At 45.7% G+C, this 23,555-nt stretch overlaps 1 protein-coding gene across 2 annotated transcripts in view; it reads right to left on the bottom strand.

The window, feature by feature from the left end:
• LOC309449468 (protein argonaute-3) overlaps positions 1 to 23,555 on the bottom strand; it is a 36,134-nt gene that overhangs the window by 1,474 nt on the left and 11,105 nt on the right. The window contains exons 5-19 of one of the 2 annotated variants that reach the window (XM_082071601.1): positions 22,926 to 23,062; positions 20,949 to 21,083; positions 19,911 to 19,998; positions 19,619 to 19,766; positions 19,302 to 19,421; positions 18,550 to 18,672; positions 18,215 to 18,348; positions 17,951 to 18,135; positions 17,518 to 17,677; positions 17,171 to 17,261; positions 16,829 to 17,023; positions 16,341 to 16,475; positions 15,864 to 15,965; positions 14,939 to 15,138; positions 4,217 to 14,403 (exon numbers count right to left, since the gene is read on the bottom strand). In XM_082071601.1, coding sequence (XP_081927727.1) covers positions 14,295 to 14,403; positions 14,939 to 15,138; positions 15,864 to 15,965; positions 16,341 to 16,475; positions 16,829 to 17,023; positions 17,171 to 17,261; positions 17,518 to 17,677; positions 17,951 to 18,135; positions 18,215 to 18,348; positions 18,550 to 18,672; positions 19,302 to 19,421; positions 19,619 to 19,766; positions 19,911 to 19,998; positions 20,949 to 21,083; positions 22,926 to 23,062 — 2,062 coding nt within the window. In that variant the 3' untranslated portion in view covers positions 4,217 to 14,294. Of the gene's footprint in view, positions 1 to 280; positions 389 to 831; positions 947 to 1,460; positions 1,605 to 1,688; positions 1,895 to 2,562; positions 2,689 to 3,028; positions 3,201 to 4,216; positions 14,404 to 14,938; positions 15,139 to 15,863; positions 15,966 to 16,340; positions 16,476 to 16,828; positions 17,024 to 17,170; positions 17,262 to 17,517; positions 17,678 to 17,950; positions 18,136 to 18,214; positions 18,349 to 18,549; positions 18,673 to 19,301; positions 19,422 to 19,618; positions 19,767 to 19,910; positions 19,999 to 20,948; positions 21,084 to 22,925; positions 23,063 to 23,555 lie in introns of those variants that run through there. The other variant, XM_082071602.1, reaches the window with a different exon arrangement.

Here is a 23,555-nt window from a genome sequence, read left to right as displayed (position 1 = left end):
ACCCCTCTGCTCGTGAATCGGGCTTTTCACACGGACCGCTGATGTTTTGTGGTCATGGCTGTTGAGACCAGGGGTGAAATAAAAAGGCCAAAAGCTGGCACTGCTGCTGGGAAATGCCACAACAGCAACTGCGATGCCAGAAGGAGGATGGATGTTGCAGGGATCATACATGTGCCACGGAAACCACGCTCTGGTCAAGCAGCCTTCCACATAAGAACCAGCCCTTTGGATTCAATTCCCGCCCGAGGTTGTGGTTGAAAACCAAAGAAGTGACACTTACATTCTGCTCCTGCCATTTCAGCTCATCGTAGGCTCTTTCCAGGTCTCTAATCCTCTTGCGGAAGGCAAACTCTGTTGCTACACGCTGAGCCTCCAGCGCGTTGTTTGTCTGGGGAGGGAACAGGCTCCAGTCACACACACCTGGAATGAGTCTCCCTCCCAGCAGCTGCCAACGCGACCATCGCAGGGGACAACGTCCTGCAAGGCTGCGACAACGTCCTGCAAGGCTGCGACAACCTCCTGCAAGGCTGCGACAACCTCCTGCAAGGCTGCGACAAGCCTACGAGCAAACCCAGCTGGGTTCTGGCTGCTGCTACATGCATGGCAGGGAACGACAGCCAGGTTCATGCCTTCCAGGTTGCTGAGACTGCTGAACTCTGCAGCATAATCCAGCCCCTCTTTCAAAACGCAACAGCAGCTGCTCTCGAGAGGCCCGTGAGTCAATTCTGGCTGTTCCAAAACTCCCTTCCCCAGCCACAGCACGTGCCAGCCCCTTCTCCCACGCTATCAGAACTTCCCCACCACCGATTTGCAGCCAAAGGAGGGATTTACCTGCGCAATGGTGAGCACAGTTTCTTCTCGGAGCTTAGTCGAGGCTTTCATTTCTGCCTCAGCATTCTCCTTGTTGCCTTGGCTGTTCTGTTCCCACCCATCAAGTCCAGTTGTTCTGTGAACAAATGAGCAGTTATGAAAATAAGTGGCGTGTTTGCAAGACAGCTCAAAATAAACCACCTGCTGCAGGCCACGGCTTTGTGTGGTTCAGGAATTCTAGAGGTCACATCCTGCCTGAGCTCACTGCACCAGCTGGAGCTGCTGCCCCATGGCTCCTGCACTGAGCCCAGCGCCTGCTCAGCCCAGGGACGCATCCAAACCACGCTGTGAAATGCCAAACGGGGGAAAATGTGCAGCAGCTCCCCCCGAGCTGTGCCAAAGGCTGATACCGCGCTACTGACAGTCACCTCCAGCCAAGCACAAGGGAGGCCGTGCAGCCAGCTCCTCTGTCTTTGTGCTGACTGTTTAGATACCTCCCAAAGTCTGTGGCTTTACAATTCAAGAGCCACCACAAATCCCAGCAGCCAACTCCCATCAAGCCAGGATACAGCACATAAGGAAAAAGCATCCTGGGGTGCTTTCAAGCACCAGCACGGGTTTGGCCGCACAAGGGCAGGCTGTTTCCTTACCCGTCTGGGACACGTGTTGGGTTGACCTTGTAGGAGATGTTGGGAGAGTCCACGCTGAGGGATAAGCACACACGATCTATTTCCAGCGCTTCCATCTTGCAGCGGTGGTCGAAGCTGAGCTGCTGGCGAGCTTCCTGCAAGAGGCTGCGGGACGCGGGGCTGGGGTCAGCGGGTGGGCAGATTCCCGATTCCCAAAGCTTCCATCGCCCCCTCGGCCGTCCGCCTCACCACAGCTGTTCGAAGGCTTCGTCCACTCTCTCCTGCAGCTCTCTCTTGGCTTTCTCTATCAGCTTCACCTCCTTGTGCAGCTCCTCCTCCACGCGGTCCCGCACCACGTCGATGGCGCGGCGGCTCTCGCGGAGCGTCAGGCACTCAATGGCGACGTCCAAGGACAAGTTCTTGGCTTGGAGGGCGCGTTCTGCTGCTTCCTTCACCTGCAGGAGCAAGCCAGGGGGGTGTGGGGGTCTCCTTCAGGGATGGAAGGGGAACCCACTGATGCCATTGCTAAGAGGGCCTCGCATTGCCTGTTCTGGCAGTTCCGAAGCCTTTTAGCAAGTCTGGAATGAAAATCGTGAGAGAGCAGCAGCCTCTGGGTTTAGAACTAAAAGAACCCGAGAGATACCCCCCTGGCCCAGGCTGCCCAGGGGGGTTGTGGAGTCTCCTTCCCTGGAGACATTCAAACCCGCCTGGACATGTTCCTGTGCGACCTCACCTGGGCGTTCCTTCTCCAGCAGGGGGATTGGACTGAATGATCTTTTGAGGTCCCTTCCAATCCCAAACATACTGTGATACTATTCTCTATTTAAAATCAAATATTTTTGAATGATGGCATTCATGTATTTCTCATGGTCATTCAAAGCTTTAAAAAACCCCAACCAAGCACAACCCAAACCCCAACCATGAGCATGCAATGCACAGCTCCATCCCACGGCTTGGCTCAGCCACGAACACAGTAGCTGCTTTCCGAGGAAGTCGTTCCACCACTCGTTCTCCCCCTTACGCTCCAGATGGGCTTGTCCATTGCAGAAGACAAGCCTCAATTATTTAACATCCCATGTTGAGAGTGGAAGTTGATTTCCAGCCATCTGCCTTCCCAACATACTTTGGCTAAGGCCTCGATTTCCGCATCTATGTCTGTGAGGCATTTGTCCAGAGTCTCCTTCCATCTGTTCACGCTGCTGATCCGTTCAGCCAGGCGGGTTCGGTTGTCGTGCTCATCCCATTTTGCCTGGAATTAGAGGAGAAACGCCGTTATTCTTTTTCCAAATTGCAGTTGTGAACCTGAAGCCTTTTCCTGCTTTCAGGATTGACCGAGCACAGCACGTTGCCATTTGGTCTAACAGCCACCTGCACAAATGGAAAACAATACAAGTTGAAAGAGATGCAGGGATTACCTGACAGCACACACATGGGTTTAGAGGAAGTAAATGTACACATTTAGCAGGGTCTGTAGAGGTAAAACCTTCTCCTATTCCCTCATCCAGACACCCAGATCTAGGTGCCCTCCCATACTCCTCAGCCCTCTTGTTTGGCAGTCCTGGGAGCCACCAAGCTGCCCGGAGCCCCACCTGGTTGTTGGTTTCGTTGCGGAGAGCTCGGCCTTCCTGACGGACCTGGTGGGAAGTCGAACGCTGGCGCTCGGCATCAGCGGAGATAAAGTCAGCGTTGGTGTGCCAGTCCGGCAAGGTGAACCGCTGTCCCGGCTTCACGCTCAGCGTGGCCATCTCGCTAAACGGGTGACTGCAAGGGAGCAGAAGATTTTAGTGTTTATTTGTGGAAATACACCAGAAACGGGAGATGTGTCCACAAACTGGAAAGCTCTTGGAGAGAAAAGCAGCAGCAAGCTCTGACCTGGCACCGCTCTGTCCCTGGGGAACGGTGCTGTTTGCAGAGAGACCAGGATCCGCTCGCAGCACCACCTCCCACACAGCACTTATTGAGCTGGGGTGAAATGGCTGATTACATTACCGACTCTGCTTTTGTTACAGCTCAGCCCAGGGCTGCAGCCCCAGGGCACTCAAAGGCTTTGCAGGAACAGTCCTGTTCTCAGTCACCTCCCTTGTTACCCAGCAAAACCGGCAGCAATCGCAGAGACCGCTCGCCGGGATCAGAGCAGCTCCTGAGGAGACTGCGGGTCCCAAAACCCCCGGTCAGGGGGAGCGTGGAGAGAAGGGACAAGGGGCTGCAGGGCAGCGGGGAAGGGGCTGCAGGGCAGAGGGGGACAGGGAAGGAAGGGGCTGCAAAGCAGAGGGGAAGGGGCTCAGCATTTGGCCTCAGGGCCCATCCTCAGCCTGGCCCGCTCCTCGGGCCGGCCCTGCTCCCGCTCCGCCCCCCCCCAGGCCCCGCTCCCCTCACCGTCAGGCCCCGGTCGGGTCCCGGTCGCTCAGCCGGCCCCGCCGCCGCCGGGCCGGTCGCCAGTGCCGTTACCAGGCACACGCGGGGCCGTTGCCAGGCGGCGGTTCAAGGCCCCAGTGCGGGCAGTTGTGAGACGCCGGTTCGAGGCCCCGGTGCGGGCGGAGCCCACAACACAGCTGATGTCTTTCACTGGGGTTATTCGGGACAGCTGCACCGCAAAGCAACACCAAACCCCGTTGTTATTATTATTAAATAACCCAACAAAATAACCAGTGAAGCCCGAGTGCTGGGGTTTTCTCATCAACACCTCCAGCTCCGGCCCCTCCTGCAGACACACGCGGCTTTGGGACGAAATTAAAATGATGCAAAGTATAAAAAAGAAAAATTAAAACGATCACATCTGCATTTCAAAAAAAAAATTTTATTTTTCAAATGAATACGGTTGGTTTACAATACACCCAACTTGATGGTATCTAAAGCCAGCAGAGATCTGGTGACTGTTGTGTGTACTATACACAGTCGTACAGAGGTTACAGATGCCTACGAGAGGGAAGGAACAGTGAAAGAGGTTGACGTTTTACTGTGCTGGAAAGAAAGCAACTCTTGCAACAGGTAGAAAATTTTGGCAAGAACAATTTCTCTGGAAAGGGAGAAGAGGCTTCTGCTTCGCGAGTACATCTCCAAACACACCGACACGCGGTCTCCCTCCCACCCCACATGGTTGCAGCCCACATCCGCGATACAAATAGGCACACATGGTCAAGATGGTTAAGTAAAAATAAAGGCTTTTACTAGTTCGTTCGCCATCCGTCTACAATATGTTTGTGCAACGTCTCGAGTCTACTTTATTATTGAAACAATTCCCTTTTGCTCTGAGAACCCCCAGGACCCTCGTGGTGGGACACATTCCAGTTCCTGCTGAAACAACGGTAACACCCAAACGAGGGGAGCAGGTACGAGAAAAACCGAGACGCACACGCAGAAGGGAATCGCAATCCACCGGACCCCTTTACTAGGATTTTATTCTGAAAAGGAAACCCAAACAGCACTTTTTTTAAAATTTAAACATTTATGCAAGATTTATAAGCACAACATTGCTTCCAGCAGTTTCCCAAACCAATCCAGCTTGCTCGCCAGCGATGTTTATGGCACACGTGATGCCACCTGAGCCACCTGCTCCTGAAGATACTTTAATACCCACATTGGCTCATAACTGAACGCTACCAATACCGTGAAAGCTTTAAAGTAATACCTGCTGATAGACAATGTTGTTATCAATGATCAGACGCCTCCAAGCCACGCAAACCACCCAGTTTATCCCCACGACAAGCAATGACACTATTTATTCACCAACCTGGGGAAGAATTAAGACTGTAACAGGGGATCTGTGCCCTGCGAGCCCCACGTGTGTCCCCCAGCCCATGAACTGGCCATGGCAGGAGGGGCTGGACAATGAGTCTGTAAAATATCAACATTTCAGACCAAAACCTCCTTCTGCCAACCTATTGCTGTGCTGAGCCCGGCTTTGCAAAACCGCCTGCAAACCAGACGCAAAAACGCACCTTTCTAGAAGCAGGTTTTTCTACAGGAAAACGTAACAATAAGTTGTCTCTCAGCTAGATTCAACACTGAGAAAAGCAGAAATAAGAACGTTTCGATGAAGAATAGAATTCAAGTCCAAAGAAAAGTCAAAAGCGTAGCCGCAGGAGGAAAGTGGCGCACAAACCCGAGTACCCAGGAGAAGCCATTCCTCACCAGCCAAACTTGGTCTCCAGCAGTTTTCCTCTCACTGAGGTTGCTGGGCATTCAGTTTTCCTCACCAGGTAAAGAGCTCTGCTCGATTTTCCCCTTCGCTGGCACATCACAACCCTCAAACACTCCCAAAGGTTCTTTAAACTGCGCATTGCTCCAGTGGGTATTGCTTTGCTATGACGTCCCAGTCAACACTAACCGGCAAGACACGGGTTTCTACCAAAGAAACTGGTTTTGAATACATTTAAGAGATTTGCAAGTGTAAGCATTGTTAACGTTTATTAATAAACTATTTCAATAGCTAATTTTTGAACACCTGTAGTTAAATGGGTTGCAGACCTATGATTTATGGGCTAGCATAGCCCTGAACTCAACATGCAGTCATGTTTTTCTGCGCTGCTAGGTAGTATTACAGTAGGTATTCATTCTCCAACTGCCAAATACGTTTGAAAGAGCTCTAAAATTCTCAGCAACGGGAAAAAAAAACAACCTTTAAATTAAATAAACTTGCCCTCTGACAGTCTGTTCTGCAACAAATGGATTATCTTAAAAGAAAGCAACAGGTGAACATCCCGGGACCGATGGCAACGGCCTCGCAGGGGCACAGGCTCACGGCAGAGACGGACCCCGAACAGAACCGTGTTCACTGAGGATGCAAACTTGCAAGAAGGTTTGTATCAAGAATTTAGCACTTCCACAACACGGTTCACCCTCAGAACACCCCAGAGCGCTCTCGTAAGGCGAGATGAATCATCAGATGTTTCCCAGATAGGGCGAAGAATGAGGCAGAATCGCTCACCCAAGGCGAGCGAGGGAACCCACGTCAGAGCCAGCGTTGGTACCCGAGTTCTTGGGTAGGAAACTCATCGATATCTCAAAACTGCATCAAACAGAACCTATTGGAAAAGCTCTTCCATTTCTCTCTGAGAACTCACCTTTTCAGCAGCTTTAAGCCCAAACTAACATCTAAGGACCCAGGTGCCCCGTTTTGCGCAGCACAGCCTCCACCTCGCTGTCACGGGGGATCTTTCCTCCCCTTGTACCACTTTACAAACTCTTCCCAAAGCCAAGAGACCACACAATATTTTCCACAGACATCCCAGCTTTCAGCTGCTGGCAAACTTTCTTGAAGAATTACGTGCGATGTTTAATCCTCAACCTCCACGTTCCTACTGACCCAGAGCTCTGCGCTGCTCCCCAACAACATCCCTTGTGTCCCTACAGCCACCGACGCAGGGGAGCAATGGGTGTGCAGAGTGAAGGTGTTACTGGACAGGCAACATTCAGATAAAGGCAGAATTAATGATTCTCCTTAGAGAAACATAGCAAGGTTCAATTTTGTTGAGAAAAATTGCAAGTCTACCAGGAAGTATATTTATTTAATGACATTTACTCTCCAGCAAGCGCTTATTTTAAAAGCGTCTCCCCTCTGAGTAGCTCTAATCCACAAATAATTCGGGGCTCACTTTAAGTAACTCAACACAAAACCAACTCCGTTCTGACCAAGGACTTGAAGCTCTATAAGCAGCTCAAGAATAACACTGATGGTACAACCAATGCGGACGCAAGTTCTTCCAGCTCCTGTTCCTGATCAGAAAAAGGCACATGCTTGCTCTCCATGAGTTCAAGTCTGACACAAACCACCTGAGGACACCTAAGCCGCTCCTATATTTCCACAGGCAGCTGCTTCCACCCCCCTCACACCCAGAGCCCGTTCACCTCCCACAGCATCCTCAAAGCCGGTAAATCCTGTGCGGGGAGCAGAGGGAGAGCGATCCTGCCAAGGGAGCGGGAGGTAGGTGAGAGCTGAGCCAGAGCCGAGCGACCGCGGCGCCGCAGCGACGTCAGCCCCGCGTCCTGGGCCGCCGCAGCGGGAACGGCGTGAGAACCGCGACCAGAAACGTGCCCCGGCATCTGTGGTTTATGGAGGGGTCACATATTGCTCACAAACCCCCTTGGCTCCGTTATTTCGAATAGCACCGATCTACTGGAACGTGTATCTGGTTTGGAGCGAGTCAGGTCGCCGCGAGGTTCAGATACAAAGCGCAGGGTTTGATTTGATGATACGGGAGCTGCAGGCAGCGCCACCTGCTCTCAGCACGGGCCTTGCAGGAGGTGAACAGGCACTCAAATACAGGAAAACGCTTTTCCCCTCATTTATTAGCTTTTGAAGTAGTCGTGTGGGATAAACCGTGGGTGCAAGGATGCGGGTTCACAAGGCTCTAGCAGCATGACATTTTTTCAGCATATTCAGCTTTTTCAAAAGAAAGACAAGTTCCCACCTTGTATTTCTTAGAGCTTTTTGCTGCTGGTTTAATAGCACAGTGACCACTACACCACTTCTCTTCATAAAACGTATGGCTGAGTCAGTTCAGTTCTAGGACTAATCCCAGCACGGCAATTAAAACAAATCCTTAGTCTCACACTTTGCCAGGAAGGAGGATGAATTAAAACAGCCCACGTGCACTACGCAGTTTGGGGTTTTTGTTTGTTTTCACGCACCCTCCAATGAATCCAACGGGAACATACAGAACATTTCCACTGGAATTAAACCCCTGTGTGCTACAGTTCATCATCACCAAGGCAAGACTTCTAAGGAGAGATCTGTGCCCAACAGAAACCAGCACCGGCAGATGCAAGTTAGAAAGAGGAGGCAGCAGCTTCCTTCTAAAGCTCAGTATTAGCTAAATGTAGATAGAAAATAAACTGGGTGATAGGGAAGAGATGAGAGTATTGCTGCAAACAAGCTGATGGTGCAAGATTTTGGGCCCTTTTTAGTAGTCTAAAAGATAAAAAATACCCTACTAGTAAAAGGGATAGAAGACACAGTTTTGGCTCAGAATTTAGACTGAAATAAAAGCTTTTAAATCCTAGCCTAAGAACATTAAGAAATTGGGAATATAAAATAATTTAACATCATTGCGAGCTTAAATACCAACAACATGGCACCCGGCGCTGTAATAAGACAAAAAAGTTGCTAACAAGCTACATGAAACATCAGTTCATTTCTCTAACTTGAATCAGAAGAAACCTACACAGCAAAAAGATACTCGGTTCAGTCTCTGGGGTCGTGTAGCGCGTTCACTGCCATATTGTGCATTAATTGCCATATTGTGAATTAATTGCTGTATTGCGCATTAATCTGACAGCGTCCCTTTCAACCAAGAGCTGATGGCAGCTCTGACCAGGGGTCAGCGCCCACTCTGGGCCTCTGCACCCTCGTATTTCATTGATTGTGTCCAAATTAACAGATGTCAAAAAGCTCTGCTTGCTCCTAGGAAAAGGCTGGACACACCAATATTCCTGCAAAGAAACCACTCGCAATTAAAGTGGGAGTTTTGCGCTTAAGCTCCTGATATTCAAAAGCAACCTGACATCAAGTTATTCTACATCTTCAATGCCCAATAGTGTACGAACAGTAATAAAATGAACACAAACTCATTTTAAACTCAAGGTACCAATTGAAGTAGTCTGTCTGCCAAGCTGTTCTATCCAGTCTCCTCTCAAACGTGACTTGTTAAGCTGACTTTGGAGGAGAAGAAAAAGAAAACATTAAGAAACTTTCCCTGCCTAAAAATAAGTGTTAAAAGCAACATAGAGACCAAAGACACAGACCTATGAGCTGCACACAGATTACCAATAAATATACAGAAACACACCTGCGGACACGGCTGATTGTAAAAGAAAAACTTCGATAACTGCTATTAAGACCGTTACAAAAACGAAAGTGTGTGTTTTTTGCAGGCATGTGCGAGCACATTACAGTGTAATCAAAGCAGAACTTTGCTATTATTATTACTTTATGCAGCATTACAAGGTTACTGAGGTGCAGCGTTTAATAGTCGACAGCTTTTCCCGACCGGAGGAACGTCACCAAACTCGCCCTGGACCCACAGCCCTGCACGGATCCCACCTCCCCGCTGGGAATCAGTGATCCCAGGGATCCACGTGCATCACGAGCCACCCGAGCTCTGCTCGCAGCAGGACTCCTCACCTCCTAAGCCTTCAGAGAGCTTTAGCTTTCCCACCTTCATCTTGCTACATTGCTGAGACAACGTCCTGCGCTAACGATGGGATCCCTTGCAGCACTAACATTGTCCCCGGAGTCCCGCTCGATGTGAAGAGCTAAACCGCATTGACTCGCCCCGAGCTGACCCTACCAGCCGAATTTGGCGATCGCTCCTCAGTGCCTCTCCCTCCACATGGAAACACCCTCTTGGTTATTCTTGGTCCTGACTCAGAGAAGCTGGTGCTTGAAAGTACCTGAAAGATACCATCAAACACTTGGCATTTGCAATAATTTATCTTAAATTTTCAGCCACGCACAACTGGAAAATAAAAATCTACAGCACCGTCTTCTAAAAAGGCACTTTCTGAGGACTGTCTTGCTTAAAAATAAATAAGATAATAATCACTGCAAGTTTTAAACAGTGGAACTGCTTTGTTTTAACAGGACCCTCCATTAACTACCCGTGTTAGGTGAGGGAACCTCAGCCAGGGCACATGGGCTGGAAAACGGGTGCTTCAGTATTTTCCTCCCGTGCAGGTCCTGCCCCTCCAAACGCACCTTTGCCTATTCGGGGACAACTTGGTTTTGGTTTAGTGTTCTAGAGATCAGGATTGTTGAGACTCTGCTAAGGAGGTAAAATGAAGGATCCCGTACCCACCTCGTTCACACCTCAGCTACGGGAAGTACAAAGTCTTCTACTAGCAGAATGTGTCCATCGGCTCAAGCTCTAACTGGCTGAGTGAAGTTCTATTTAAACACGTGCCGAAAACAAAACTATATCCTACTAGCCCACGCTGATCTGAAGGACCGTCTTTGGGTAGGAAAGACGGACGGGAATCTTTCCCTTTGACATCCCTATGGATCCAATTCAGCCTCTGCAAACTGAATTGGTAGCGTACATCATCTGAGCGCTTCATTCCTTGGTTACAAAAGTGCTTCGAGTCATTTTCACAAAATAGGGAAAATATCAAAAGAGGACAAGATATGAAGAAAGCATTAAAAAAAAGGCCTCAAAGCTTTTAAGTGTTGGCTGAGCTTGGAGTTTCATCGAATCACTTCAGTTGGAAGAGACTCTCGGGATCATTGAGTCCAACCATAACCTTCCCTAACCAGAGTGGATTTCCAGACTAGTAGAAAACCAGTATTCATAGCTGGAATTTAAACAGAAGATGACTATCTGGTATCTTACGCTGAGCATTTTATAGGACAAAAACTTGTAGGTGAAGAAGTGAAAATAGTTTAGGACCAATCACCTCTTGAAATAATTTGACTGACAACTTTCAGAAACCCATTTTACTCCTAAAAGCCACTTCTGTGCAAGCAGAGTCAGTCACTCCGGTAGCTGACAACAAGTCTAAAGCCTCATCTACCAAACACTCGCCTTTTCTCCACACCTGGATCTACCAGTGGTTTCTGCCGGGGTAGAAGCGGCGGCGCCTTCCCCGCCATGGGGACAATTAGTGGCACTTGTTACGGCCAAGTGAGGTCTCGGTGCAAACAGGGTCTTAGGAGACGGAACCGTTGGTCTAGACAGGCATAAAAACGAGGCCGGCGCATCTGCAAAGCAAACAGAACCGTCAGCCTCTGCCCACGCTCCTCTTTGGACTATATACAGATGGGGGACCTGGGACACCACTCGATATTTCCCCAAACGGCACATAAAATTTGAGATTATTTTCTTTTCTTTTTAAAGGAGAGCAGGTACAAAAATAAAAGAAATCCATATACTCTGAAAATATACTGGAAACTGCCACCACAGATGAGGTACCATTTATCCCGACCCCCTCCCCACCCCCCAACTGCAAACATCAAAATATATATGTTTTTAAACAAAGGAAGAATATCTGGCTATTTAATCTCAGTTAAAATGACAGCACCCTTTGTTACACTTGATATTTCACACCATTAATTCTCTTTTGAAACAAAACGAGATATCTAACTAACCTTGATTCCTTGCTTATCTCCTCGTTCCTTAGTGCAGTAATTGTCCATCTCCATTTAAATAAATATAGCAGCTACAGCATCATAAATGTGTGGCCCTCACAACGCCAGTAACTTGATATCGTAATACAAATAAGTATCGGCACTTTACGTAGATATTTGCAAAACCAAGAAAAGAGATTAAAACTTCCAAATACTCTTCACATGAAAACCAGGTAATTTAAATCACTTTTCCCAATGAAGCTGCTTTATTTTTTTTGGTGAAAGTAGCGAGCAAAAAAGCTTCTCAGATCATAGTGAGCGTGGGCAGGATGAGAAGCAGACGGTGTTTTGGAAAGGAGTGCGGAAAGACTCGTTTTAGAAAGGAATTCTCACCTAAATGCCAGAAATCCACGAGGAGTCTTTGTAAAATGATTTAAAATAGATAATTTTTTTAAAATTAATTTTACGCAAAAAGCCTGACTTGAACTTTTTATAAACAGAACTACCAGGGAGAGTGATTGTGAGAGAAAACGGGCAGGCCACAGATCAAGAGAGAAGGGCCAGGTTGGGGACAACGTGGGGACCCGCAGGTCACCCCCATGTCCAGTGCAACGGTCGCTCTGCAAAGTCAGCCTGTTCATATTATCATCCCGGAGACGGGGAGATAACAGCCAGAAGACCCTCTTGGAGACAGCGTTGTGATCAGCACTACCTACATTTCACATACAAACGCATGAAAATACAGTACTTTGTTTTCTGGCGGGAAAACTTTGGGGGGATTCGTGCTTGTTGAAGCAAAACGGGCTCAGATTGGAGGCTCAGAATACAGTGTATTGGCGAAGAGCGGATTTCACGAGACAAGCTACTTCCACCGGGCTGGTTTTCATGTGAGAGCAGGAGGAGGTGCGGAGGGCTGGGATAACAGCAATGCCCGTACAAACCAGCTGCAGTATATAACTATGAACCAGTGCAAATAAAAACAGTCAAAAAAATGCAGTTCACGAGTTTACAAAGTGCAAAACTCCCCAGTCCCCTCGTTGAGTAAATGCTCATCTCTGACATCTTAAATATTGTTTTACCTTGAAAGTGGAATGAAAGAGTCCCCGTCAATTTGTTTCACATTTCAGTGATTTAACATGTTAGAACTATCCCAGCCCTCTTGATTTGCAAAGTGAAATGAAGTTACCAATAACTTAATTTTAAAAGGAAAGTCATTATCAAAGAGGAAAAAAGCCTAAAAACTTTTATCAATTCCAGACATTTCACTGATGTCAAATAGATTTAACTAAGCACATAAAAACTTAGATCTTAATAAAAAACCCTTTCATTTAATTCAAATATTCTCCACATTTCAAAGCCCAAAATATGGCCAGTTCCTTTGTTAAATCAAAATACTGCAGTGACAAGAAAGCTCGCAGGATTCTAGACGCGTTTTTGCTATTTTTTTTGATTTAAAAAAGGAAAATTCAAGATTCCTTCTGACTAGAAAACTTTCCTTTCAAAATTAAGGCTTTTAACTTTGTCCTTTTAAAGTCATGGAGGTGTCCATTCTTCCACAGTTAGTGGTGCAAACACTGCTTGAGTACAGCTCAATGGACACAGTTTCCTTTCGAACGCTTATTGCACTAAAAGATAGCAAAACAAGTTGTCAGTTTTCTTTTTAAAAATAAACACGGTTACATTTCTAAAAAATAAAAGTTGATGTTGACCATATGTTCTGTAATAATTAAATTAAAGCATTATTATTACTCTAATAAATATAAAAGAAACAAAAGGAAGCTAAACTTCAAAAACACATACATATGAAATCACATTAAGGTGTGAGAGGCAGCAAGTAAACTAGCATTTTTCTTTGTTTTTTTCCAAAAAGACATTAGCTCTGAAGTTTCAGTTCTGGTCTTTACTACGTGGAATCCCAGAAAACGTGGGACATCTGAGCCCACGTGAAGCTTCGACATATTGGACTTGCCAGATAGAAAAGAATTGAAACTCTTGGACTAGGTAAAACAGCAGCTTTAGTAAATTCACCGGGGAGCAGGAATTGGTGGGCTCACTCCTGCCTTGGGTTTGCTTTGGAAAGGGGAATTAGTGGAGCTGAGAACTCCAAAGCTGGGAACAGAGACACAAAGGCAGCAGTTGGCTAAATTATATTCAAATTATTGGATTAGTGTGCAAAATATCTTCCCCCCCTGCTCATTTGTTTTCTAGCTAGCGCTGTACAGTCAAATGTACTTGGATATGTTCACATTCAAACCTTGATGGCAATACTGCGAGAAAAGATCCCTCAATGCAGCGGGGTAACGACTTAATTCTTATTTTTCTTTTGCACACTTCTGTCCCCCGAACAATCATTGTTGATTGTTCCTATAAAGGTGGTTTGCTTTTATTTTAATTACACCAGATTTTTTTTGTTGTTTTATTTTTTTTTTTTTTTTTGCAAAGATAGTTGTGCTGCCGAGCAACTTGAGGTAAAGGCATAAGAGGGTTAAACTATGAGAAATAATTAAAAAATAATAATAATAATAATTAAAAAAAAAAAATGATGGCGGTGCTTCCTACAGAAGACCGCGCCGAAAAAGCGGTTGGCTGGTTTCATATTGCATAATAGTGCTGTGTTCCTCGATGAAGTAAACAATCTTCCTCGTGTCAATTTAAGGGTGAAGCCTCTCGCCCCTGCACAGTGTCACCTTCAGCACGACGGGAGGCACAGCCCACAAACCAACCCCAAACATACGCTGCGTGTGGCTTCACTGCTCAGTTCCTCCTTTCAGCGAGGATGCTCCCGGATTATAGAATTAAGCGAAGTACATCGTGCGTAAGGTGTCTTGGTGAATTTGTACGGCCTTGGCCAGGGCCTGGGGGTCTCTGCCGTTGCTCTGGCCTGAAACGTGGCTTCCTTCAGCACTGCAGGAGGAGAAAACACAAGCAGGGTTGTGAGTTGTATTATCTGGGATCAAAAGCTGCCCTCAGGGCTTAGGAGAGCAACATGGCAATAGCACTAAAACTGAATACTGAGAAAAAGGCACTTTTCTATTCACCCAGCAAGCTCGAGGTAACTCGTGCACTAGGGTGCAGAGGTTGTCACCTTTTGCTAGTTAGACTCTCTCACCGCCTGGACACCTTCCTGTGTAACCTCATCTGGGTGTTCCTGCTCCGGCACGGGGATGGGACTGGATGATCTTTTGAGGTCCCTTCCAATCCTTGACACTCTGTGGTTCTGTGATTAATTCTTTTGAGTGTTATTCAGTAGAATCCACCAACCCACTCTTGTCTGATACTAAGCAGCAGCTGTCAGGAATCATTATCTTAAGACTAGTCCCAGGGGTAACAAAAATTAACTGTAAAACGAGCAGTAATTATCTATAGTCAGATGGCTTTATGCCTGACAATGGAGCAAAGACTAATGGGGACAAAAACTCCGGTGTGCATTTTCATTTACCTGTCATGTTCTTTGTCCACGAGATGGTATCGTGCTCTGAATGCTACCAGGTGAGCATAATACGCTGGTGCGGGTATAGAAACCGATCGTGTACAGCGCACATATGTGTGGCAGAGCTGGTAAGTTAGCAGCTGGAGTTCATCTGCAGTAAAACAGTTATCATCCCACAAAACATGATAGTGTGAGGGACGGCTGGTACCCTAAGAAGAAGGGAACATAATTCACTTAGCTGGATTTCCACAGAATCAAGTCAGATGAAGTTCAGAAAGGGCCAAACTACCTATTCTGAATTCCTACGTAAATGCAGCCAAAGAAAACTCAGTCTTAAGTCAGCCCTGTATTTAAAGATAAATAAGAAGTCTACCATTGACATGGTTATGTTACTCTAATTATTCTTGCTTTGAATAAACCCCACATGCCTTCTAGATAACCCTCAACACTTAAAACCTGCTCCCAACGCGACTAAACCCTGATCGCACCACCTCCTAACTACCTTCAATTAAAACTGTTTCTCACCGAGACACATTTCCCAGAGAAACAACTGCTGCGTTTAACTCTTTCCAATTCCCCAAGTCAAAGTGTGAACACTAGAGATGGTTCCAGTGGTTCAGAAGTGACCTGTAGAGTTCTGCACAAAACACGTCTGTACTTGCACACAATGTCCTCCTTCCCACAGGCTCAAGAGCTGCTTTGCTCTTTGGCATCATCCTGAATCAGATTTTTACATGTCACTCGTGTTGACGCTCCCACAGACACACGCTGCCTTCCACCATCAGTGCTTTAGTCACACAACAACGTGATAACTCATAAAACTGAGCTAAATGACATTTCTCTACTAAATAACTCTCTATAAACACAAACATCGCAAAAGGGAGAAAAACAGTATGTTCTAAATTCACATTTACTTACAAAGAAACGATCATACCTGTATTCCAGCATGGCTACAGAGGTAAAAATCAAACTCGTATGGATGTGTAATGTCTGTATCTACAGTTGTTCCAGCTGGAATATTGCCACTTCGTCCAACCTAGAGAAAAGGGTTGGTTAAAAAGTGCAGCTAACAACTGCTTATACATCCCAACTGTAATTAAGGTTTCCATAATTTTGTATTTCCTCCTATTACAATTGCTGTAGACTTGGTTTTAGTTAGTCACGTGAATATCAGCTATAGTTCACCGACACAGACTAGTTCCAGGGTGCAACATGACGAATCCCGATGGGGACTTTCTTTTTAACATACTTAAGGTCAATGGTTTTTCAGTTTGGGGCCACATTTTGTGCCTATTAATTCAACATCTTCCCCGAATGCAAAGACAGATTGACAGAGAAGCCTTTGCCAATATTTTCTCCAACAGCACAAGCACTTGACATTGAGCTTTTCACGTAAAGCTACAACGATTACCCTTTCTGTTCTGTCGGCACAGAACAGTCGTGTATGATGTCGCTTCTGTACCACAATATAGGTTATTCCCGGCTGGTAATCCTTCTCCAGACTGATGCAGGCTTCTCTAATGGCTAGCAGTTCGTAATACAGAACCTACAAGCGCAAGAACAGAGCAGTTTAGGTTTGCCTTCCATTGCAGTTTACACACAACACCTAATAATCAGCTTGTAGTTAACACCAAGCGTAACTTTGCCACATTATTAGTAATCTCGGGAAGTACGTAGAACTTGGGAAATAATCTATTTCTATGAACTCTTCCCTTCCCAGAGAGGAAAGAAGTTGCAACCTTTCTTACCCCACACGCTCAAGAAATTCTCTCTTAAAAAGTCTGGTTTTTTTGTGGTATCTTGGCACAAGCACCTCAAGCAGCCAAGCTTATTCAAATATGAGAAGTGGAGTAGTTGTGCAACAACACAATCCTTCAAGAAACCCAGAAACGAACCAACCTGCCGAAACTGTCCTTCGGAGACCCCGTCCCGATAGAAGATGATGCGCGTGGGCTTGAACCGTGTTGACTTGTAGAACTGGATGAGCAGCTCCCTCACCATGGAGGCCAGGTCTTGGATGATCTCCTGCCGCGGCCGCTGGACTCTCACCGTGGCACAGTACCGGCTTGGATGAGCATCCATACTACCTACAACCTTCAGGAGAACATCGTGTGAGTAAAGGCTTCAAGATCAAATTTAGACCAAATTAAATAAAGGCAAAAAAAAAAGGCCAAGAAGAGGATTGTTTAAGTAAAAGATGCTTATATTAAAACAGTAATAAGCTAATTTAATAGAACTTACAGCAGCTATAGAAGGCTTCTTTCCATCTCCAGCAGGAGGGTGAGTGACATCAGCTCCCAAAAAGATCACTGGCTGCTGGAACACAGAAGGTCTTCAAAGAGAAAAAGGTGCTAAGTCACACTTGTAGGTGAACAGTTGGTGCAAGTTATTGCTCAAGATGGGGTTTTGCTGCACAGAGAAGCCGCCTTATCAGCTGCTCTGGCCAAGCCTGAACAAAGAAATCTTTGTGCACAAGATGTGAACGTGGAAACCGCCACAGCAGTCATTCCAAAACACACTGCCGTTGCACCGCGGCGCGATTCCAGCGGAGAACACAAACTCAGATCAGTCTCCACAAAGATTCTTACCGTTGATGAGGTACAAGGATGTTGTTGATTCCTCCCAGTTTAACGTTAATCTTCAGGCACAGGTTTGACAGGGTCTGTGGAGATGTTTTAATGACGTTCTTGACTTGGACACACTGCGTGGCCATTCCCAACAGCGTATCTCCCACACGCTTCACCTCCGCTGAGAAGCAAATATTAGGATAACAATATTTGAAACTGTTGCTATATTTTGATCTTAGCTTAAGTCACAATAATTTAAATGTACATACTCTGCAAAATAACTTCCAACTTATCTGCACGCTCACACCTGCTTCCAATTACTTTTATCTTCAGACACAAAACATTGATTTCTAATGTCTAAAGAACAGTCCTGAGAACTTTCTAACATACGCTGGGCTGCAAATGTCTCAGAACAATACTCGACCAAACAGGTAAAACAGAAATATTCCCTTACCATACACAGGCGTCTTCCCCGGCAGGATGACAATGATGAGCTGAAGCCCCGAATAGGTGTTCTTGAGGTGTCGAAACATGGGCTCCACGCTGTCTGCACCCTGGGCATATTTACAGAAGCAGGGCTGGCCTTGGATGGGCATCCCCGCGTCTTTGGAGATCTTGCGCAGCTGGTCCGTGAAACCCCTACAGACGAGAAGGTTTTCTGAATTTTCACAGTAGCGACGGCACACAACAACAAAGCCTAAACTCTGACATGCCTTACTTCAGTATTTCTTCTCGGCATTGTCTCTGCGTCGCAAAGCAAGCGATAGCCCACATCTTGATCTCAACACCAGTGTGGAACTGCTTCCCTCGCATGTCCCACACCCCATGGCTTGGGGTTGCCACCGTTCGATTCTGCGGAAACAAAAGCAACATATTCGAGCGACTGGAAATGAAAAAGCCCATGCTATTTTCAGTTTCAGCACAACAGAGAGAAGTTTACCACTCAAACTTCATCCCTGTATTGCACAATGCAACTGAATTAACTAAAACAGCGAACGCGTGCGGGAAATCACTCTTCAAAATAGAAACGAAAGAAAAAGCAAGAAATCTCACCCGTCCTCCATACTGCAACATGGGAGCTGGGAGCACGCGCCCCGTCACGTGGGCCATCTCATCCCGGACTTTGAACTGGAACTCTTGAACAAATGGATCTGCATCGTAATTTGCACTTCTCACCTAGAAGAAGAGTTTTTCCATATTACAGAGGTATCTAATTATAAGTTGTATAACAGACGGAGTAGGAGGAATGCTACAGAAGTGTCCTACGACAGTTCCCTTTCACACTGAAAAAGGCGCAGACTGAACTGCTCAACACTATTAACCTATCCCCAGTGAAAACAACTAATACAACGACATATATTGGACGACATTTTCTGGTTCCCTTAGTTACTCATGTGCTCATTTGTAGCATGCTTATTTAAAAGCAATTTATTTACTCATGGGATAGATGAAAAAGCACCCTCCCTTAGAGAGAAGCACACCCAAGATCAAGCAAATTAATTCCTATTATTACTGCACATTCATGTCTACTGTATTTTCCAGATCAGCCTTATTTTAACTTTAAAAGTTTGGCTAACTTGTCAGCTCAAAAACCAGACCATTTCAAATAAGAGCTATCTGTTTATAAGAGTATTGTATTCAAGCTTTATAATATTTCAAGTCAGGGAAGACATTGATGTTTAGAAGGTAAGCATGCTATAATAAAAAACAAACAAACAAGGTGTTCAAATATCAGCCGGAATCAAGGAGATGTCCAGTGGCATTTAGTGAGTAGCATCACACCGAGCTGAAATTAAAGAACTAACCAATCTGCTTATTTCCTCCTGCCTATCTGGAGCAGATCTCGCCGTGGCCTTTATCATAGTCGATGTCTGATTGTCCGTCAGCTTCTTGATGCACCGCTGGCCAGCTACGATGTTACACACCTGAACGGAAAAGCAGAAGCGTCAACATAGTTCTAGACTTTAAAGCACTTTTTACAATGCAGATAGTCTTTGAAGTAAAAGAACAGTGAACACATAAATACGTGAACATGCTGGTACTGCAAAGGGAAATACTGAACATCCTGCAAAATGATACAGCCTACCAATAACAAGCTGATTTATCAAGATAAGTGCCTTACTTCTAAAGGCAGGTAGGTGTGTTTCTGCTCTTGTCCCACTTGTAGGCAAGGAAGATGAGGGTATTTCAGCTGGAGGTTGTATTTCTCTCGGAAATACTGTGCTACTGTTCTCTCCACGGTCTGGCCATTTTCTAACTGTAAAGGAAAGCTGAAAAGACACACGTTTTAAGAAAAGGTCTAGAAATCTTAGTTGGCAAGTATCAACATCCCCCAAAGCAATAAAATACTGGTCCTGTTACACGGTCAGTGTTAAGCTGTCACACATTTTATGCTCTGACAAAAAGCATCTTACGTTTGATGACTTGCAGGCCTTCTTGTTACATTACAAACACGGTATTTCCTCCTCATCGTTCCGCAGTGAGTCACTTCTACCTTTAGACCTGCATAAAAGCACCAAAAACCCTGATGTCATAACTACACAAGAATTTACACAGGAGACACAAGGCTTCTTATAACAGAACATGTTCCAATCCAACAGCTTTGATACTCGAACAGCACAACGTAAGAAGTTATTTATTATTCTCTAAACATTTTGCTTTCATTATAATTTGGTTTCTGACTAATCAGGTATTATCCTCAAAACAAAATCATAACGTATGATATTTTACATTCAACATCATCCGACTTTTTTTAAGCAGTTTTATGTAATAGGCACATGACTAATATCAGGCACAGACGGCTGCTTTCACCATATTCTTTGTTCTCATCCTCAATGCTGCATACCTCTTAAAACTAGCAGTTCCAATGTAATTAACAGGGCAAAAATCAGATTTCTACCTTATTTATTGTGTCCACATTCAGACAGTCATTTTCTTTAGTTTCACTGACCAAGTTTAACTTTAGGTTTTGAACGGCTGCAGATCTCGTCTAAAAGCACCCAGACTACACACCAGAAGCTCGCAGACTTGACTCTCTATGCACGATAATGACAACAACGACGGCAGCTGCGGGAGGCTTTCAGCGGCTATTTCTGTTCGCTGTGCAGGCACAGAGCAGACTCAACACCTGCTGGAAGTGCCGAGCTTATCACACAAGTGCTGCGCAGCATCGGCACACTGTTATGGCTTTCAGTGGAAAACAACACTTGTTACCATAAAGATTCAACCTACAGTCCACTAGTAAAGGCTCCAGAGAAAGCAACTGGTTGACTTGTCCTGTCGAAGCTTTTATGGGCTGTGGACCACAGATCACATCAAATTGGGTCCCTAAGTACCAGGCGGCTTTGAAATGCTTTGCTTCAGCATTTGAACAGCAGGAGAGCTACAGTCTAAATCCCTCAGAATTAACTTGATTGCGTTACCTGGGACAGAATAGATACATTTCTACTCACCCTTTATCTCTTTGGTGAATTTGACCCGATGAGAATCAGTCAGAGGTCTTGGTTGTTCATCAATGTTATGAATGTCAAGAACTTCACACATGAACTGAATTACAGGTTGTGCTTTGTAGAAGGCAGTGGCAGAAACTAAGGGAACAAAATATTAAGTGGAAAAAAACAAACCAAACCAGTCAGAATGTTGTGCAGCAGTAGATAAACGAATGCTTTTTAAAACTCAGCATAACCCTCAAGCCAATGTTGGGCGGCACATATTTCTAAAAACAGATTAGCAAGCCTTGCAGCAGCTCAGTGTGTAAAATTCAGCGTAGGGCCCGCAGTGACACATCAGCCTGCAGCACAGTCATCCTGCAAATACTGCCCATCTCAGGGTTTTAAAAGGGTTTTTCCCCAGATAACAGTTATTTCTAGAGAGCTGTAATATCCCAGAGCAACATTCTCTTTCGATTCTGTACAGAGCTGTGAGCAGAGACAGTATTAATATACCTCTACCAGAAAACTTTTAACAAGAAAAGCTAAGATTATTCAATATGCAACATAATTTTGTCAATGATATGAACTGGTCAATTACTGAAACAATATCTGGTAGAAACACGAGCACTATTTTGACTACACACAAATTATGTTAGGGTTGCAATGCCTGAAACCCCTGATCCACCCAAATCTCTTACCCTGCCTGCATACTAATGACACAACCACACGAAGTGACACTGCAGGGTTTTTCAAGAGGAGATTCGACTCATTTCACAGAAGGAAGCCCATAAACAATCCGCTTGCCAAAGTGACAAACAATCAAAACGACACCTTTTAGTAAGAACGGTGACAAACACAAGCTACTCCATCCACTTAGAACTTCAAATGGCAACAACAGGACAACAAAACAGAAACACTTGACAACAACGAGCAACAGAGAGAAACAGACTTGGCAGAGAACCCCAGAGAAGTTAAACGACTAAAACAGAGTCAAGCGATGGGATTTGAAAGTTGCCTTCGCAGCCTCAAACCACAACGGAAAGGGGTTGCCCTGTAAACCGGAGCTTACAGAGTTCTAAATGTTCTCATTCACAGAAAGGACTGAAAAATTTCTACTGCATGAGTTACTCCTACACTTTGTAATGCTGATAAGAAAACTGGCTTCACAGAAAGAGTGCAATATATCATAAATCGGTGCAAATTATGTCCCATCTGAACTGTAGTTCTTTCAGTACCTAGCGTATAGATACTCACATGGATTATTTCTCAGAGTGGTAAGATTTTTACGTTTGTTATTTCAAGCTACACTACAGCTGCTCTTTGAAAGGCAGTTTTACAAGAATAAACCTATCTGAAGTCACATGAGTATCATCCACAATTTAGGTAAACTAGAACATATGGACCCCAGGTTCCAGTATAAGTTGGGGAATGACCTATTAGAGAGCAGCGTGGGGGAAAGGGAGCCGGCGATCCTGGGGACAGCAGGGTGACCATGAGCCAGCACTGGGCCCTTGTGGCCAGGAAGCCAATGGTACCTGGGGTGGGTTAGAAGGGGGTGGTCAGTGGGTCAGAGAGGTTCTCCTGCCCCTCTGCTCTGCCCTGGGGAGACCACACCTGCAATATTGTGTCCAGTTGTGGCCCCTCAGTTCCAGCAGGACAGGGAACTGCTGCAGAGAGTCCAGCGCAGCCACCAAGATGCTGCAGGGAGTGGAGCATCTCCCGTGTGAGGAAAGGCTGAGGGAGCTGGGGCTCTGGAGCTGGACAAGAGGAGACTGAGGGGGGACTCATTCATGTTTACAGATATCTAAAGGGTGAGTGCCACAAGGATGGAGCCAGGCTCTTCTCGGTGCACAGATGGCACCAAAAGTTATCATCACACAGAACGTGGTACCCCAAACTCAAGCACGCGACAGTAAAACTACCGAATGGCAAGGTCATTTTTACTCTTAGAGGCCTGTTTGTTATGACCTTTATTCTTAACCCTGCATCCCAACTTACCATCGATATTGAGCATCATCTTCCACATGGCAGGCCGAACAGACTGATGGAATCCAAACCAGACCTCCCTGCCTCCACCCAGGGGGTGATCGTAGCCTTCCGGAGCTGAGAAAAAGGACCGGCCCACAGGGGTGTACCTGCGGATAAAGAGAACCACATGCTTAGACTATTGCTTTCCAAATACACTCCATAATAAAGATTAGAACACACAGCATTACTATTATTTTTTAATTTTGTGCCCCAGGAATCTGTGCCTAGAACCCAGTTTAAACAGTGCACTCTGAATGCTGCCATTGCCACTGCAGCATCTTTACATTTATATAAAAAGATTTACTAGGTTTAGCAACACACAACCACTTCCAGTTTTCACAACAAAGCAAGAACTAACTTACCCTTTCGGATCTTCCACTTCAAGAAAGTATAATCTCCATTGTATATACTGGACTGACCCTCAGATATCATTTTGCATGTTTGTATTCAAATGTTCCCTAGTAAATGCACACTGAGAGAAGGAACAGCTATGGTGGAAACACAGAACTAGAGCAACTGATGTTTCTCTCGGGTAGAAAACTGCTGTTCATAAACCTCCACATCTCCTCACATTTGTAAGGGACCGAGGTCAACATCTGT

This window comes from Streptopelia decaocto (assembly GCF_964273445.1).
Source record: "Streptopelia decaocto genome assembly, chromosome: 23".
NCBI classification, from domain to species: Eukaryota; Metazoa; Chordata; class Aves; order Columbiformes; family Columbidae; genus Streptopelia; species Streptopelia decaocto.
Note: the sequence above shows the minus strand (reverse complement) of the source record. Positions and strands in the feature narration are given on the sequence as shown.